At 48.5% G+C, this 15226-nt stretch overlaps 1 protein-coding gene across 4 annotated transcripts in view; it reads left to right on the top strand.

Moving 5' to 3' along the window:
• The first annotated feature begins 10014 nt into the window (after positions 1-10014).
• Positions 10015-15226, top strand: part of ATP13A3 (ATPase 13A3) — a 62092-nt gene continuing 56880 nt past the window's right edge. For 3 of the 4 annotated variants that reach the window (XM_042796873.1, XM_042796863.1, XM_042796875.1), the window contains exons 1-2: positions 10015-10180; positions 11520-11573. In XM_042796873.1, the coding sequence (XP_042652807.1) occupies positions 11536-11573 (38 nt within the window). In that variant the 5' untranslated portion in view covers positions 10015-10180; positions 11520-11535. Of the gene's footprint in view, positions 10229-11519; positions 11574-15226 lie in introns of all 4 variants that reach the window. The other variant, XM_042796869.1, reaches the window with a different exon arrangement.

Here is a 15226-nt window from a genome sequence, read left to right as displayed (position 1 = left end):
CTCCAGTGCCACCACAATCTCAAGAAGAAAGCAGTGAACGGCACCATTTATGAAGCCAGACCTTATGAAATCCCCAGACTCCCTGGGAACCAGACCTTTTTAATAACATGTATAATATTTGTAGGTGCTGGTTCTGGTCTTCCTCAGGAGGGCAATGAGCAGCACACCCGTCCGGTGGAGCCAACATTTCCATTTTGGCATATTGCTTGGGATGCATTTTCTGCACAGTTTGAAATCTGAGCATAATACTATCTTCATGAACCACATTCACCAGTCTGATAATGTGACCTGACAAAAGGTCAATGGAAAAGTTAATATAATTTATTGGCTGATTTAAAAAAAAATATCTAATCATCTGTTTTTCCTTTTTCCTGACCCCCCACCTGCACCCAGCGCCCTGCTGACATTTTCCAGCCGTTCCCAAAACAATGGCCAGGGTGGGAATGCTCTGAGTGGGCGCAGCTTTGGAGGAGGCTTTTCCTGAGGGGCTGCAGCCACATCTGGCTGCTCAGCTCCCCTTCCCTGAGAGGTGTGCAGGGGATGCTGTGCTCAGCAGAGGTCACCAGCCTGGCCAGCGACAGGGCTGCCACCAGCTCAGGTTTGGGCAGACTTAGCGGTTTCGGTACATTTGCTGGGTGTCTTCTGCTTCACGAGGTGACTTGAGGTCACCTGCTTTGGGCCTGAAGGGGGAACCTTCATCTCTGCTGGTTTTGTAGCTGTGGACAGGAGGGAAGGAGGGTCCGGCCAGGTCTCTGGGTGTCAGACACAGCTGTTGGAGCGGTGTGGCCACATGTCTTGGATGAAGCCCTCAAGGGCCCCAAGAACATTCTCTCCATGGACACAGACCTTTGGGGAGGTCTCCATCAGCACGTGCTACGCTGCCTTTCAGGAAGGCTGCAGGAAGCCCCGATGTGGTGCATCCGTGTGTGCACATGGGTGCATTCCTCTGCGCACGTGTGTGTGTGAGCAGGTGGGACGTGCTGTCATGTAAACACCCCTCTTCCTTGCACAGTCCTCCCTTCTGGTTTCCCAGCCACCAAGAGCATGTTGCCGCTTGCTCAGACGGGGGCAGGGGGTTGAAAGCTGCTTCACCCCATAGCTACTCAGCACCCACCTGTCTCCTCATGCCCTGGAGTCTGTACTGTCTGCAGAGCCCCAAGAGATGTCTGGAGCAATCAAGCAGCCAGACAGTTGTCAGGGCATGACCTGTCCTGAGGAGGCAGATGAGCTTGCTTCATTAGGGTGGAGCTGCAAAAATAATTAGTCATTTCTTATGCTAATACCTTACAGATGCAAAAGAAAGGACCCCAGAGGGCAAGGGATGGTGGAAAGGATCTAGTAGCTTCTTGTTCAGTGTTAGCTGCTGTTTAGAAGCTTTGGAGCTGCCACCCTGCTGAGCTGTGTGAGGGAGAGCCTGGGGAAACCATCTTCTGGCATGGGCTGGGGGAAGGAGAAAGCCCAGAGCTGCTCATTTCTGTCAGGCTGCAGTACTGCCAAGCTCTGTCATGGGGCTACCATGGCCAGGCATGGAAAACTCTGTCTCCTGTCAGCAGTTGACTGTCCTCTCTGGCTTCTTCACAGTGCTGCCTCCAGGTCCGGCTGGTGCTGAGGAAAGGCTGGAGAGATGGAGGGAGCCTGAGTGATGTGGCTTGTAAGCAGGGGCAAAGGAAAAGTAGGTAACTTCTAAAGTCTGTTGTTTCAGAAAAGCAAAAAGAGCCTCAAATGTGACCTCACCTTGTGTTTTGTAAAGCTGTTTTGTGAAAGTTTTTTGTGTGAGGCTGGCTGTAGCCCGGGGGCTCCCTGGCCATACAGCTCTGCCTGCTGCCCACCCTGCCCAGTGCTCTAGGGTGCTGTTGCCTGTCAGCAAACCCAGCCTCTCCGAACTGGGCTCCTGTGCTGGGGATGCTCCCCTGTCTTGCTTGGGGAGCCCAGGAAGTGAGGAGAGCTGGAGGGAGAACCTCTGGGCCTGGGCTCCGTGGCAGATAGCCCTGGGTTCCTCCAAGGCCATCATAAGCAGGAGACTTTGGGTGCTGAGGTGCCCCACAGCCCAGCGTGCAGGTTCACCTTGCCAAGGCTGACAGCAGGCATCCCTTGCACAGAACTGCTTGTCTCTTGTCACTCTGTAGTTAACAGAATGTGCTGCTTGTGTTCTCAAGGCTTTCTGCCTGCCCAAGGAACTGCTTTTCAGTGTCTTATGGGTGAGCTGATCTTCTCTGGCCCTTTGTACAAGATGGTCTTTGTCCATCAGTATATTTAGCTGCTGCTCTGTTCCAGGTGGTGCCAGGCCATGCAGGCTGGTCCTTCTGGCAGCAATGCTGCCAGGGTGGCAGAGGGCACTGCAGCAGCACAGCTTCTCAGACCATAATAAACTTGTGGACTTTGCCTGCTTAGTTGAAATAACAGAGATGAAAAAGTTATTAATGAGGATGATTGACAGTGGGCCAAAGGACCAGACAGAATAACCTGCTCAGTCCTCTTCTCCAAGGTGCCATACCAAGGAGAGGAGATGCATGCAGGCTCTGGCCCCCTGCACTCTCTGAAAGCAGGCACAGCACAGCCTTGCTCCAGAGGGCACAAAGCAGAAGAAAGGCTCCCCAGCCTTCAGCTTTGTTGCAATAGCACTGACCGCCAGCCTGCTGGGGGGGTTTCCCAGGACGTGCTGTGGGAACAAGGTTGATGAAGTCACTTCATCAATAACTCTGCTTGCTCTGCCCCGAACCACGCTGTTTAAATTGTGTCCTATCTGCAGGCACAGCAGGGGTTGGGAGTTGTTCCTTAACCTGGCAGGACAGGGGTATCTTGGTTTGAGATCTGTGAAGAATCCCTGGAGAAGCTGTAGATGCCAAATGCCCCCTGTCCTGCCCACGTTGTAGTTCCCATGGCATGTCAGTAAAAGGCAGATTGGTGTTTGATTCTCTGATGGGAGGGTACACCAGCTGACTGCTCACCCTGGGTTTCTGTGCACTTCAGCTCCTGGCTGCACACTTGCCTGCTCCGGGCCAGCTCCTGCCAGCGGTGGCCAGGACAGTGGTCTGCATGGACCTGCAGCCTGGCCCAGGATGGCTGCAAGAGCTGCCGCTTCTCTGCAATTGAAGTCAAAGGACAGAAGGTGAAATCAAGCATTGCATATGCTATAAAAATCAAATTCAGGCATTTTTTTGGTTCAGTGGGGGGAACTTTGCTGTGATAAATATGCCTCAGAAACTGGAAACCCAAACAGCAATAGTTCAAAGACATTCTTCCAGTGCTGCAAATCTAAAGCCGCTCGTCACAGCACAGCCCTTGTCGGGCTAAGTGTAACAGGGATCGCGTCCTTGCTTCCCACCAAGGGTATAAAAGCAAGGCACTAATTTGCAGATCTTGAAGAATGTGCCAGTGGTATTTCAGCAGCTCTAATGCTCTGCAGCCTGTGAAGGCTGCACAGTAACCGAAAGGAAATATCTTTGTTTTTATTCACTTGGCTTTATTCCTAATTCACTCTTTGATGCCATCAGCCTGAGATAATACATTTTTCAGAGGTATGCTTGAAATTAAGGAAATGAGTCCAATTAAGTCCTTTAAACATACTTTGAGGGAGAAATGTACAACAATAGAGGTATTAAAGACCTTATTTTCAAGCAGTTCTAATATGAAATCAAAACATCGTGCTGCTAGATGGTGAGATCCATTACTGGTGTGTGTACATTCTTCAGCTGGAGAGGATATCTCCTTATCCAGCAGGACAGTTGCCAGAGAGCTTGAATCTGTCCTCTGTGCTGGGTGGGCAGTGAGAGGCAGATTCATTTCACAGTACCCTACTTGCAGCCAAATAATAAATGCACAAGCACTTGCCAATTGTACTCTACTAGGCAAAAGTGATGGATTCTCAAGAGCCTTGAATTCGAGGTTTGCTTGCATTTTTTTTTTTTTTTTAGCTCTGTTTAGATAGTTGCTTTATTTTTTTTTTCAGCTGTCTTGGAGTAGTTTCTCTGTCAATAGGTTATCTAGATTTGCATTTATGCTGTCCACTGGTGTGGGTAGAGCTCCCCTTGTTTACTGGAATACTTCCCAGTGAAGTCAGTAGCTTTGCAGGTACCTACTGGTTCCCCTTGGCCATTTTTCCCTCTGACTGGGACAACTGCTACCAAACTCAACCCCCCTTCACAGTATGGCAGCCTTTGTTCCGCTGTTCCTATCACCAGTGCTGATGTGGTGCCCAAGGATTTCAGCCTGGCCTGGGGGCTGGATGTGACAAGGCCCAGGCAAGCCATCAGGAGACCCGTGTCCTGGGTGGAGACTACCCATCAGCAAGCTTTTGGGTGCGCGATGCGTGGCAGCATTAAGAAATAATGCAGTGAAGGCATGAAAGCAGGTAAAGGTACTCAGATCCCACTTTTCTTTAGGTATGATACAGGCTAAGCAAAGTCTGACAGTCCTATTGACTGAAAGACTTCTGCATTACTTAAAATAATGAGAAGGGGGGAAAGGGACAAGTACCAACAAAAAGGACGTGCCAAGTAGCTGCACCGTGATCCAGTTATGGCTTTGTGGCAGCAGGGAGCCAGGGGAGGATGGGATGGTAACTTCTGGGGAGGAAGGAGTCTTCAAAGGACCTGAGAAGTAACCTGGAGACAGGCATGACCTTCTTTACTGCTTCCCATGGCAGTCGTGGGGTTAGCAAGAGGAATGGGGAAGCACAGTGTTGTTTATTCCACCTATTATAAAAAGTGACTATTTAAGATCTTGTTCAAGTAAATGGAGCAATGAATTCCCCTTTGACTCTGACTGCTGCTGAAGGCATGTGACTTATTAGATATGCTGTTGTTATTATGGAAATAACTAGCCAGACTATTTTAAACCAAGAAGGACTGGTTGTCTGGGCAAAAGGGGGGAAAAGGATTGGGTGGCACAAGAGAAAAGAGAGGCTTCATCTGTGACAGTCTTGGGCACTTTGTACAATTTGCTCTTTAAGCTGTTTCACAAGCTCTTCTGGCAGAGAAGTGATAGTAAATTGTTTAACAACTCAGGCTTGCCAAAGTAGTTTAAGGAGCTTTGAAAGGAGACTTTTAAAGACTTGTGGCTCTCAACTGCATGTGAAACAGTAATTGCAGATTTCTAACCACAGTTTCCTGGGTCACCATATACCTGTCTGTGCGTTCATGAGCGCTGGCACTCAGTTCAAGAGTCAGATGTTCCCATGCAGACCCCATGCCCATGTCCGAGAGCCCAGCGTGGCAGTGATGCCATTGCTGGTGCCAACCTACTGAACTTGAAAATCCCAGCTGGCAGAGCCTGCAAACGACTGAGGTCAGGGAAAACAAAAGGTAGGAGGAGGAATGCCTTGTCCACCCACAGCCAATTCCTTGTGTGACTTGGAGCCTTATCCACTCTCAGTCCCTTTCCTTATGAGGGTCTTTCTATTTGCCTAAGGATTTATGGGGATTAGAGAGAACGGGACAGGGGAGCTTCATCCCCTACAGGTAACACCCTTGCCGGGAAAGTCAGACAAACAGGGCCAGAGGTGTCCCACAGGAGGCCCCACGGCTGTCCCGGGGGAGGTCGTGGTGGCAGAGGTGTGCTCGCAGCATCTGGGACCAGATGTGGCCAGCTGGGCGCTTGCTCACTGTGGAGGTGGGTCCCACAACCTCCTCTGAGCTAAGGCACATATTTATACAGCCCTACCAGAAAACACAGGGTGGAACACGCTAATATATACACATTAAAGAGATTGAATAAATAAACAGTAGGTTTTGATTTATTTTCTCTGCTACTTGCATATCTTAGTTTTGGCACAAGATAGGTTTCGTACACAAACGTGATCTCCAGATAGGTTCTTGTCCTGGCTGACTTAGAAATTATGTGCAAAGGAGAAAAACTTTGCAAATATTCTTAAAGCAAAATGATATGTATGCTGTTTACCACCAAAGCATGTAAAATCCTTGGCCCCCGTCAGCTAGGTAATATACAACAGGTAACAAAGCCAGCTTCTGCCTTGAAGGATTTACAGTTTAAGATGAGAGATAACAGTGGATACAGTCAGACTTGGAAAGCACATAAAATGTGATTAGTCACCCTGAGACTCACTAAATGTCATACACCTAATGAGGGTTGTTCAGCACATCTGTGCCTCACCCGGGAGAGTGCAGGGTTTGGTGGGGCAAAGCCGGACATGGAAAACAGTGTACGCCCTTGACACTGGGCAAAAGGTGGTGGGAGGGAGCAATTGAGAAATGCCACGTGTGAAAAATGTTCTAGTCACAGAAAGCTGTAAAGCAGCTGGTAAGTTTTATTGTGGGACCTGTACCCAGTTCAGATGGAGTATATGTAACTATAAAATCAAAATAGTCACGGGAAGCCCATTAAGAAAGGCTGCAGACTCCTTCTGTCCTCAAGCCCCAGGCCGCTTGCCTGCTCCCACAATACTGAGCAAAGTCTCGAGGAATTACACTGGCTGTGAATGGCCATAACATTCCCAGAAGCTGTGACAGTGCTGGATTGTGTGCTTTGGCTCATTTGTTCCGGTCAACCAGCCTTGCTAAGGTGAACTGAAGAGAGGAAAACTGTTTTTTCTCTTGTAATGATTTTTCTTGCTTCTACCAGGTTGAACACTTGATGCTTTAAAAGCACTGAACACAATGATTTCCAAGTGTATACCTAGAAATAACTTGTGATGCCCTGTGACCTGTTCCATCCCTAGAAAAGCTGCAGCCTGCGATGCTGCAGGAGGGCGGAGGTTGCCAGGCGCTTCCAGCAGCACAAACCAGAGTGATGCCAAGAGAGCTGGAAAGGAGCTGGGAAACAGCTTAAGGACATGGGTGGAGGGAACGTGCCAACCACAAAATTAATCCCTGAATTAATAAAAGCCTGCATGGTTTGAGGTTTGTGAAGCAATAAACGAGTTCAAATTTGCCAGTGACTGAAAAAGAAAAGCAATTAGGTGTTAAGGGAAACCTTCTAATGGGGATAAAGATAATAAATTAGAATACGCAGTTAGTTGAAAAATGTGATGATAAATTAATCTTTAATTGAAAATGACTAAAGGAGTTTTGATGAAGAATATAGAAATGTATGTGTCAAAGCAATTTTTTAACTCTTTTTACTAATAGGGAATGACAGAATAAGAGCTTCCATTTAATAGCAATAATAACTTCATAATATTTTTCCTTTGAGTCATATGGTAGGCTCTTTTCACCAGTCAATACTTAGCCTCCAAAAATATCTCCTCCTTGGTTTCTCCTCATAGTCATGTTACTGGGTCTGTAACTAGTGTCCGCTATTTCTGCTTATGTGTTTTGTCTCTGTTTTTCTCTTTTAATCAATATCTAGGTAGAATGGTAACCACTTCAATCTCCCTGCTTTCATATAACCTTACTGGGGACACTGCTGCCAAGTTTGTAAGGCTAAAAGCAGCTATGAGCAAAAGTGAGCCTGAGGAAATACTTCAGTGTGATCTGAATGGAAATTGGGGGAGTTCTTCACCAATGTGGTGTTAGATGACTCAAATGCTCACAATTTCAATGTCACCAAAAGAGGCTTTTATAGTTTTAAAATTAAACAAAACATCCTGCTCAAAAGGGTAGATATAGGCAACAATAAGGACATACATACGTGGAAATCTGGCAAGCTGGTAGCAATGTAGATCAACAGTTTGCAAACAGGGGTAATGAATTAGGGAAATTCAGTGAAAATATATATGGCCAATACCATTGATCACCACCCAGTGGCATTTCTTTGAGGTACAAAAAAAATCCTAGCAGTGATTTAGGTTGGATGTTAGACAAAGACAACAATTCAGTGAAAAAAAAGCTGCAATTATTCAGTAAATTTTTCTGTTCTTAATTTGGAAAATAGACAGAACAATGTCCCCATATTTAATTGGTGGTATTTCTGTCTTCCATGAGTAACCAGAGAGAATGAAAACCACTGATTAATACCCATCTTTAAAACCTGCATGCAAAAGTATTTTAAAAATTGTCCCATAAGGTTACCAAACTCTTAGTACTGATTTCTTAGCAAATACTGCATCACTGAATTTCCAGGAAATCAGGGGAAACAACCGTTGAGTCATTATATAAAAACCAGTAACTGACGTGTTGCAGGTAAGCAGAAACCCAAGCTTGGCTCGGCTGACACCAGCCTTTGGCAAAACCGGTAAGGTCTATGAAGAATGCAGTCAAAGCAGAATTAAACTGTGACAGTACTAGAGTTAACGCATTAACAGAAAATAGATGGTTTTAATTTTTTTTTTTTTTTTTTTTTTGGGTAGAGGAAGGTCACCATTCTGATTTGAGTCAGAGCAGCTCAGTATTATGACTGATCTGTGGGTGGCTGCCAAAAAGGGCAGTTTTGTTTCTCCTTTTCTTTTCCTCCCATTCCCTTAAATAGTGGTCACATGCCTGCCTGGTGAATCCATTCAACTTGCTGGGCCAACAGAAAACTATGCCTTTTATTTTCTTTTTATTATTGGAAAAGTTTCCTACTGGATCCCTATGCCAGGCTGACTCACCCTGGAGCTGTGGGGTCACTGCAGCTGGCGTGGGGAGCCAAGAGCGCTGCTGGGGCGATAGGATGCTCTGCCAGATGGATGTAGCCCCTGTTCAGTCGCTGCTGGTTTCATGCAATGACATGTAACAGCCAATGTCTCCCTTAATCTGCAGTGGAGGAGAACTACTGTAAAAAAAATAGTACTATGTGAAAATAAATATAGACCCTATCGTGGTTTACAGATCCCTTAAATGGCTTACAGCGCTCTTCAAACTCTTTATCAGATGCATCTGAAAACCTGTCATCCACTGGAGAGTATGTTTAGTGAAGTTGCACAGGTATCCCTTGATTATATTTTACCTGGAAGTAGGAAAAATAATTTCTGATATAGTGTCTGGAGATATGCGTAAGTTGGTGAGACATTACTGGAGTGGGCTCTCAGGCACACCGCCCCCACTGGCTTTCTTGGCTGGGTGTTTCTGAGCAATACAAATTTTATAAAATGAAACGCTGGCTTCTAGGCACTGGGAGCAGGGCACGCACGAGTCCCAGCTGAGCGCACTGTGGAGAGCAGCGACACGGGTGGGGGATGCTGCTGAGGAAAGCAACAAGCACCCGAGTGCTAGGCACGTTCCTTGGACACCATTACGCTTCCAGATAAGCGTGTTGTCAGCGGGTGGCCAAGGCGGGTGACGGAAGCAGAGATGTGTTATTAAAAGCAGGTGTATATTGGACAGCAGGGTGCGGAGAGACCCCTTGGCACTCCTGTGTGGCCGAGGGGAAGAGGCGCTGAGTGACCCGCTGGCTTTTTTAAGCCGGGGGGACGGGGTTGAGTCCCCCAGCTGACGCGGGGTTGGCGGGGGGTGCCTCCGCTGCGGCATCCCGGGGTGCGCGGAGGGGACGCTCGCCTCTGACAGGGAGGTTTCCGTGGCCTTTCCCCACCCTGGCTCACCGTTAGGTAACATACGTTGTGCTCATCTACAGTTACATGGCGGCCTGCTGCTCTGGGCGCCAGGGCCAACTGTCCGGCCCGCCATGGTGCGAGCGCCTGTGCGGGACGGGGGCCGGTTCCCCCGAGGGGATAATTTCAGGGTCATGGCCCAGCAGGCCGCCGCGGTGCCGCTCTCCATCCCGCGGGAACGGAGGTCTGGGGGGTAACGCCGGGGGGGTGTAACTCGAGGGGTGGGTCCCTGACTCCGTGGGGATGTCTGCCGTGCAGCTTTGGGGCGGTGATGTCCAGCCCCCCCGTCCCCCCCCCAGCCCGTGCAGGACACCCCACAGCCAGCACACTCATGGTGGAGGACCCCTGGGAGCCCGCCGGCCCCGGCCATGCCCGGCCGAGACCCCCACCGCGGGCTCCCGCCACGACCCGCAGCTGTCCCCGCCCCCTGGAGAAGCCCCGCCCCCTCCCGGACGAGGCCCCGCCCAGTCCCGGCGCCGCGCGGCACCCCGGTCTTCCGGCGCGTGACGCACCGGGCGGGAGGGAGGGGGGCGGGCGGGGGGCGTGTTGCGGCGACGTCACTTCCGTGCCCCTCCCTGCCCCCGCCCAGCGCGGCCGGCGCGTGCAGCCGGTTGGCGGCGGATCCGGTCGCGCCTCACGAGGCAGCCGCGGGCGCGCCGCCGGGCGGGCGGGGTGGGGCGGGGGAGAGCCGGTCCCGCTCCGGTCCCGGTCCCGCTCCCGCCCCGCCGGCATGGGGCTCAGCTGAGGGCGCCGCCGGTGAGTGGGGCCGCGGGGCGGCGGGCCCGGCCCGGCCCGGAGCGGCAGGTGAGGGGGGGGGTTCCGCGGGCCGCGCCGCGCCGGGGTCTCCGGCGGCGCCCCGCAGCCTCCGCCGCCTCGGTGCTCGGAGCGCCCTGCGGCCGCGACGGCCTCGCCTGTGCCCGCGGCAGCCCCCCGCGGGGCGGCCCTGCCCGGGCGCGGAGGTCGCGGCGCGGCCGCCGCTGTGTGTAGCGGCAACTGTCCCCCTCACCGCAGTGCCGGGAGCGGGCCCGGCGGCTGCCGCCACCCGGGGCCGGGGCGGGCGCGTGGCCCAAAGCGTGTGCGCAACGTGCGCGGCCGCCCGGTCTCCGCCGGACACGTGCGGCGCCTTCCCAGCGGCCCGGTAGCTCCCGCTGCCCTCCCGCGGTGCCGGTCTGGCCCCGAGCCCGCCCCGGAGCCCGGGGTGGCACCTTCGGCAGCGCGGGCACAAGCCCCCCCGTTGCGCTCTTTCCGCCCTCCCAGCCCGGCGGCCGGTGCTGCCCGCGGGCTCCCGGGCAGCGGGGCGCGAAGCGAGCGGCGTCTGAGGCACACGGCAGCGTGTGTTGTAGTGGCGGGGCCGGTGGGAGACGTTGGTGCTGATGTGCCAGAGAGAAACTTTCCCGGCAGAGTACAAGAGGAGAGCTCGATGCGTCTCATCCATTTTTCAGCAGATGAGTCAGTGCGTTACGGTGCTAGTGACAAAGGTTGCACAGTACTTTTCTGTTGGCTGAGCTGTGGAGAAGGTGGTCTCGCACTGCAAGCACCCCTGACAGCCACCTCTTCGTCCCAAAGAGGGGGCCTGTTCAAGTTGGTTCAGAGATAAGCATCTTCTAGTTGAATTAAACACTGAGAATCAAAATGGAATCAATGAGGCAGTTTTAAAAACTGCATTGATGCTTAAGGTGAAGAATAAGAACTTGAGCATCTGCAGTGTTGGCACTAAAAGCTTGCTGCTACTGCTAGTGCTCTGGCTTGCACCGGGACATGTGTATCTCTGAAGGTGTTGTGGCTGGAGGATGCTTTTGGAGCCCTTCAAGAAGCTGTTTTCTCCCTCAGCTGAGATAGCGTGGCCTCCAGCAGTGGGAGATGGTTAGCTCTCAACTCTTTTAGCGTGAGTGCTGATAGTTTGGCCACACTGGGTGACTGCTTCCTCTTTGTCAGAGCTCGCTGAGAATTTTGTTCCAGTTTTAGAATTCAGTATCATGTTCTTTGCTGTATGCACTCACTAGAACTGTACAGTATTTTCCTAGCCAGGGCAATTAAGATTAAGTTTCATTTAGCATAGTCATTCCTCTAACTGTATTTTTATTTTTTATTGTAGGTGACTCAGCCGTTGCATGTATGAGATTTGTCCACACACTGGCTCTTCAGACAGGTTAGCTATATTTTTCTGCTATCAGTTCCATCATATCTGAAAGAGTTGCTGCTTTTACCTTTTATTAAAGTAAAACTGTACAACACTTTTATCTCCTGTAGGATATTGATTTTCTTAAACCTGTGGAGAAATAGCTTTTTTGGGGGCATTATTTAAATATACTCTATGGTGTAAGTCAAGCCCTCGTAAACTTAGTGTCCACGTAGCAGTGTCACAGGTGACAGTGGTAGATCTTGACTGCATGTACACTGAGGAAACGTTTGTCTTGGTACGTGTAGCGTGACAGGAAGGGCTATGTAATACTAGTTTTATACGCTGCTTTTTCTTGTTGGCTAATTACAAACGCAATTTTACAAAGTTTAAAGAGGGTGTACTATGTAAACTTTGAACTGTATAACTGAATTGGAAATTTATTAGTACTGACTTAACTCTCCTGACTTCTAAGAAGAGTATTGTTAAGATGGCTTGGTGAAATAAAAATGCTGTGTGGTGTTGATGTAGTCACCTGTGAGGAAGAACACTGGCTTCTGGCAGCATGGAGCGTTCTGGTGTGAGCGCCTAGGTCAGCTAGGGAAAACTGATACGCTCTGAAGTACTCAGCTTTTAAAGTGCTTCAGAAAATGGGTAAGGGAGATCTCCATGTTAACTTTGGCTTTGTCCAAAGCTGACTCTCTATGCCACAAGGAGAGGAAAGCATTGAAAGGGATCTGAGCAATTCTGCAGGCACTGTCTCCAGCAGTGCCGCTGGACAGCAGCTGGCTGCCTTCCTGAATGCCTCTCAGGAGCAGTGCTGCCCTTCTAGGCGCTCCGCTTGGTATCTTCCGGTAGTGCTCTCTAGACTTTGAACTCATTATGCTCTCACTCCTTGATTTGTTTGTTAGCTGTCTTCTAGAATCAAGGGTCTGTTCCTGTATTTCTTTTTTATTCATCCCTTTCTCCTCTAGGGAGGGCTTGGTGACTCAGGCAGGCACTAATTCATCCCTAACTTGAAGAGGGAGGGATGAAGCGTCCTAGCTGCCTGGTCAGGCAGCTTGCAGTGCCTCCAAGGGAGTGTGGGGGCTGCCTAGCAGGGAGGGAAGTTGCATCATGATGGCTGAGTATGATTGAGGAACTTTGTGATTCAGTCTTCTGCTAGTGTGCCATGTGACAGGCATGGTGCATCAGACAAGCTGTTTTGCTGTGGTCCTAATAAATTATTAAAAAAAAAAAAAATCTGTATTGCCATGGAGTCCTCAGATTGATTAATCTCATTTACCTCGAGGGGGTAGTATCCTCACTGTCTTCTGTGTGGAGTATAAAACAGTCAACAAGACACAGATTTTCAGTGGTGTGGAGAAAAATTCCATTTATTCTGTGGGAGTAAAATAACTTTTTATTTAAAGCCAAGTCCAAGTGGGTTGCCCGACCTGGGAAATCTGTACTAGAACTGGGAACTGACATGAAAAGGCCAGGTTTTTGTCAAGCATCTTAACCATTGCACTCTTTTCCTGAAAACCTCAGATACGGTTTGCTTTACTTCTGTAGAGTACTAACAGTGGATTACTTCAGTTTAGCTTGTCTGTCATAGGAATTACTCCTTCTGGTGTGAGAAACGCCCGAGTTGAGTGGTACGCTTGAGTGTCTCTAACAGCAGGCCAGAGAGAAGTGTTTTGACACTTTCCTTATTAAACGTCTGTCTGGTATGAACCTGGTGGTAGCTGGCATGGAGAGAAGAGGTTTAATTCCCTTAATACCTTGTGAAACAAAGTCCTTTAGTTAATTCTTCTAAAACTCTGAGTTTTGGAAATTAGAAAAAGGGGCTTCCTTAGATTGCATTTTCTCAGTGCCCAAACACTATCAGCATAATGTAAAAATGTATGCTTCTGCAGCGTGCGTTTAGACTTACCTTTTGAATGGCTTAAAGACTTGCATTGGAGAACTGAGTGTGTATTTAAGTGTATGTTTTTTTGGACAGGAATTAACAATCTCCCTAGCGTGGCACCTAGTATGGCCAAAAACGACTGCTTTGGGTCTGTAGGCATGGTATTGTGCAAATTAGTAGGCTTTGTGTTCTTTCAGTGGCGAAAAACCCCCAACATTCTGACTTTGTGCTTGGATCTGGCTATGTTTGGCATGGGAGAGTTCATGCAAAATAAATCCTGGTTCAAATACCCTAATTTCCCAATTAGACATTTAAAAAAACATTAAATAACAGTAATGCTAAAGTGTTTCCCTTTCACTGTTACACAATGAGCTAAAAATAGTTTTCATTCATAAAAAAAGCTACTTCCTTTGTTAAATAATCTACTTAGCAGAGAACAAAAGTTCAGTTTATAGTAAACTGCAGTTGTATTATAGCCTCAAGTCTGACACCTTTATCCCTGATTGAAATAAGACTGTAAACTTTAATCTTTGGTAGCCGAAAGGCAGATTTAAATAAAAAAGAATGGGTGATTCACAGCTAGTGTTCAGGAGTTATGGATGTGGTCTGCACAAAAATCTGAAGTGCTCCTTGCACAAAAATCTTGCTGCTCCTTTTCTAAAATACATAACTTCAGCACCATCTGGATGGAGCACTGGGCATTGGTTGGGATTGGGAAGGGGTCTCTGTGGCCCTAGAGTCCAGCTGCTTGCTCTGAAGTGGTGCAGTGTCAGTCGTGTTGGTAATCCTACCAAAAGGCCATCCTTCAGAATCAAAATACCTAACTCTTTCTTTTTTTGACCTTTATGAAAGTTATCTGATGGTGACATTTTCAATTTAGAAGTTACATACAGCAACAAAAATGACAACTCCTTTAGATTTTATTCTAGCTAGAGGATGTCTAAATTAAAGGTGATACATGGCAATGACTACGAAGTCAGAGCTCGTGATCCTTATAGAGTGTAGGAGACAGAACAGCAAAATGGGAAGGCTTTTGAGAAACAAAGTAGTAAGGCCAACTTACTGAGCTTTTACTGACTTTGCAAGAAAAAAATATACGTAGAGCATGAAAGTAAGTCACATTATGAAGGACATGTATGAAAGAATAGTAGAGGCAGATATTGGAAAGGCCAAAGTGCAAATGGAATTGCAACTAGCAAGAGGCATAAAAGTCAGTGACGTTCCTGTAGAAATACGTTAACAGCAAGAGGAAGATTGGGAAATGTCTCTCGATTCAGTAGAGAACATATGTATCTACAGAACGCCTAAAGTGTGTAGTACCTGTTCTCCTGTCTTGCTTGTCTTCTCTAACAGTGTCATGCAGGTACTTAATTTTATTAATAGTTTTAATGAGGTAGTATTTTACACTAGAGTGTACTTCTACTAGATGTTCCTGTGTCAGCTGGCCCTGATAAGCTTCACTGTACGATTCTCAAAACAGCTCAAAAAATGCAAAAATACTATCTGGAAATACTCAGAAGTACTAGAAGACTGACAAAGGACAAGTCTTAAGAGTTATGGATGAGAGCTGGGGAAGAGGAGTTAAAGTCTGACAGTTCACTTTATCTCATTTTTTTCCATCAGTTGAGATTAATAAGCAAACATTCTATTTTCAAGTACTTGGAAGACAGCTGGAGAAGAGGAACAGCGTGAACTGATTTGTGAGAAAACTAATTGTGTCCAAAGTCTAATACCTTTTTACTGCAGAGCAGAAGGCTTTGTGACTACAGCAGAAACAGTGGAGGTTTTGTCT

This window comes from Tyto alba, unplaced genomic scaffold (assembly GCF_018691265.1).
Source record: "Tyto alba isolate M040663 unplaced genomic scaffold, T.alba_DEE_v4.0 Super-Scaffold_10, whole genome shotgun sequence".
Lineage (NCBI taxonomy): Eukaryota > Metazoa > Chordata > Aves > Strigiformes > Tytonidae > Tyto > Tyto alba.
This window is presented reverse-complemented; position numbering and strand designations above follow the sequence as displayed.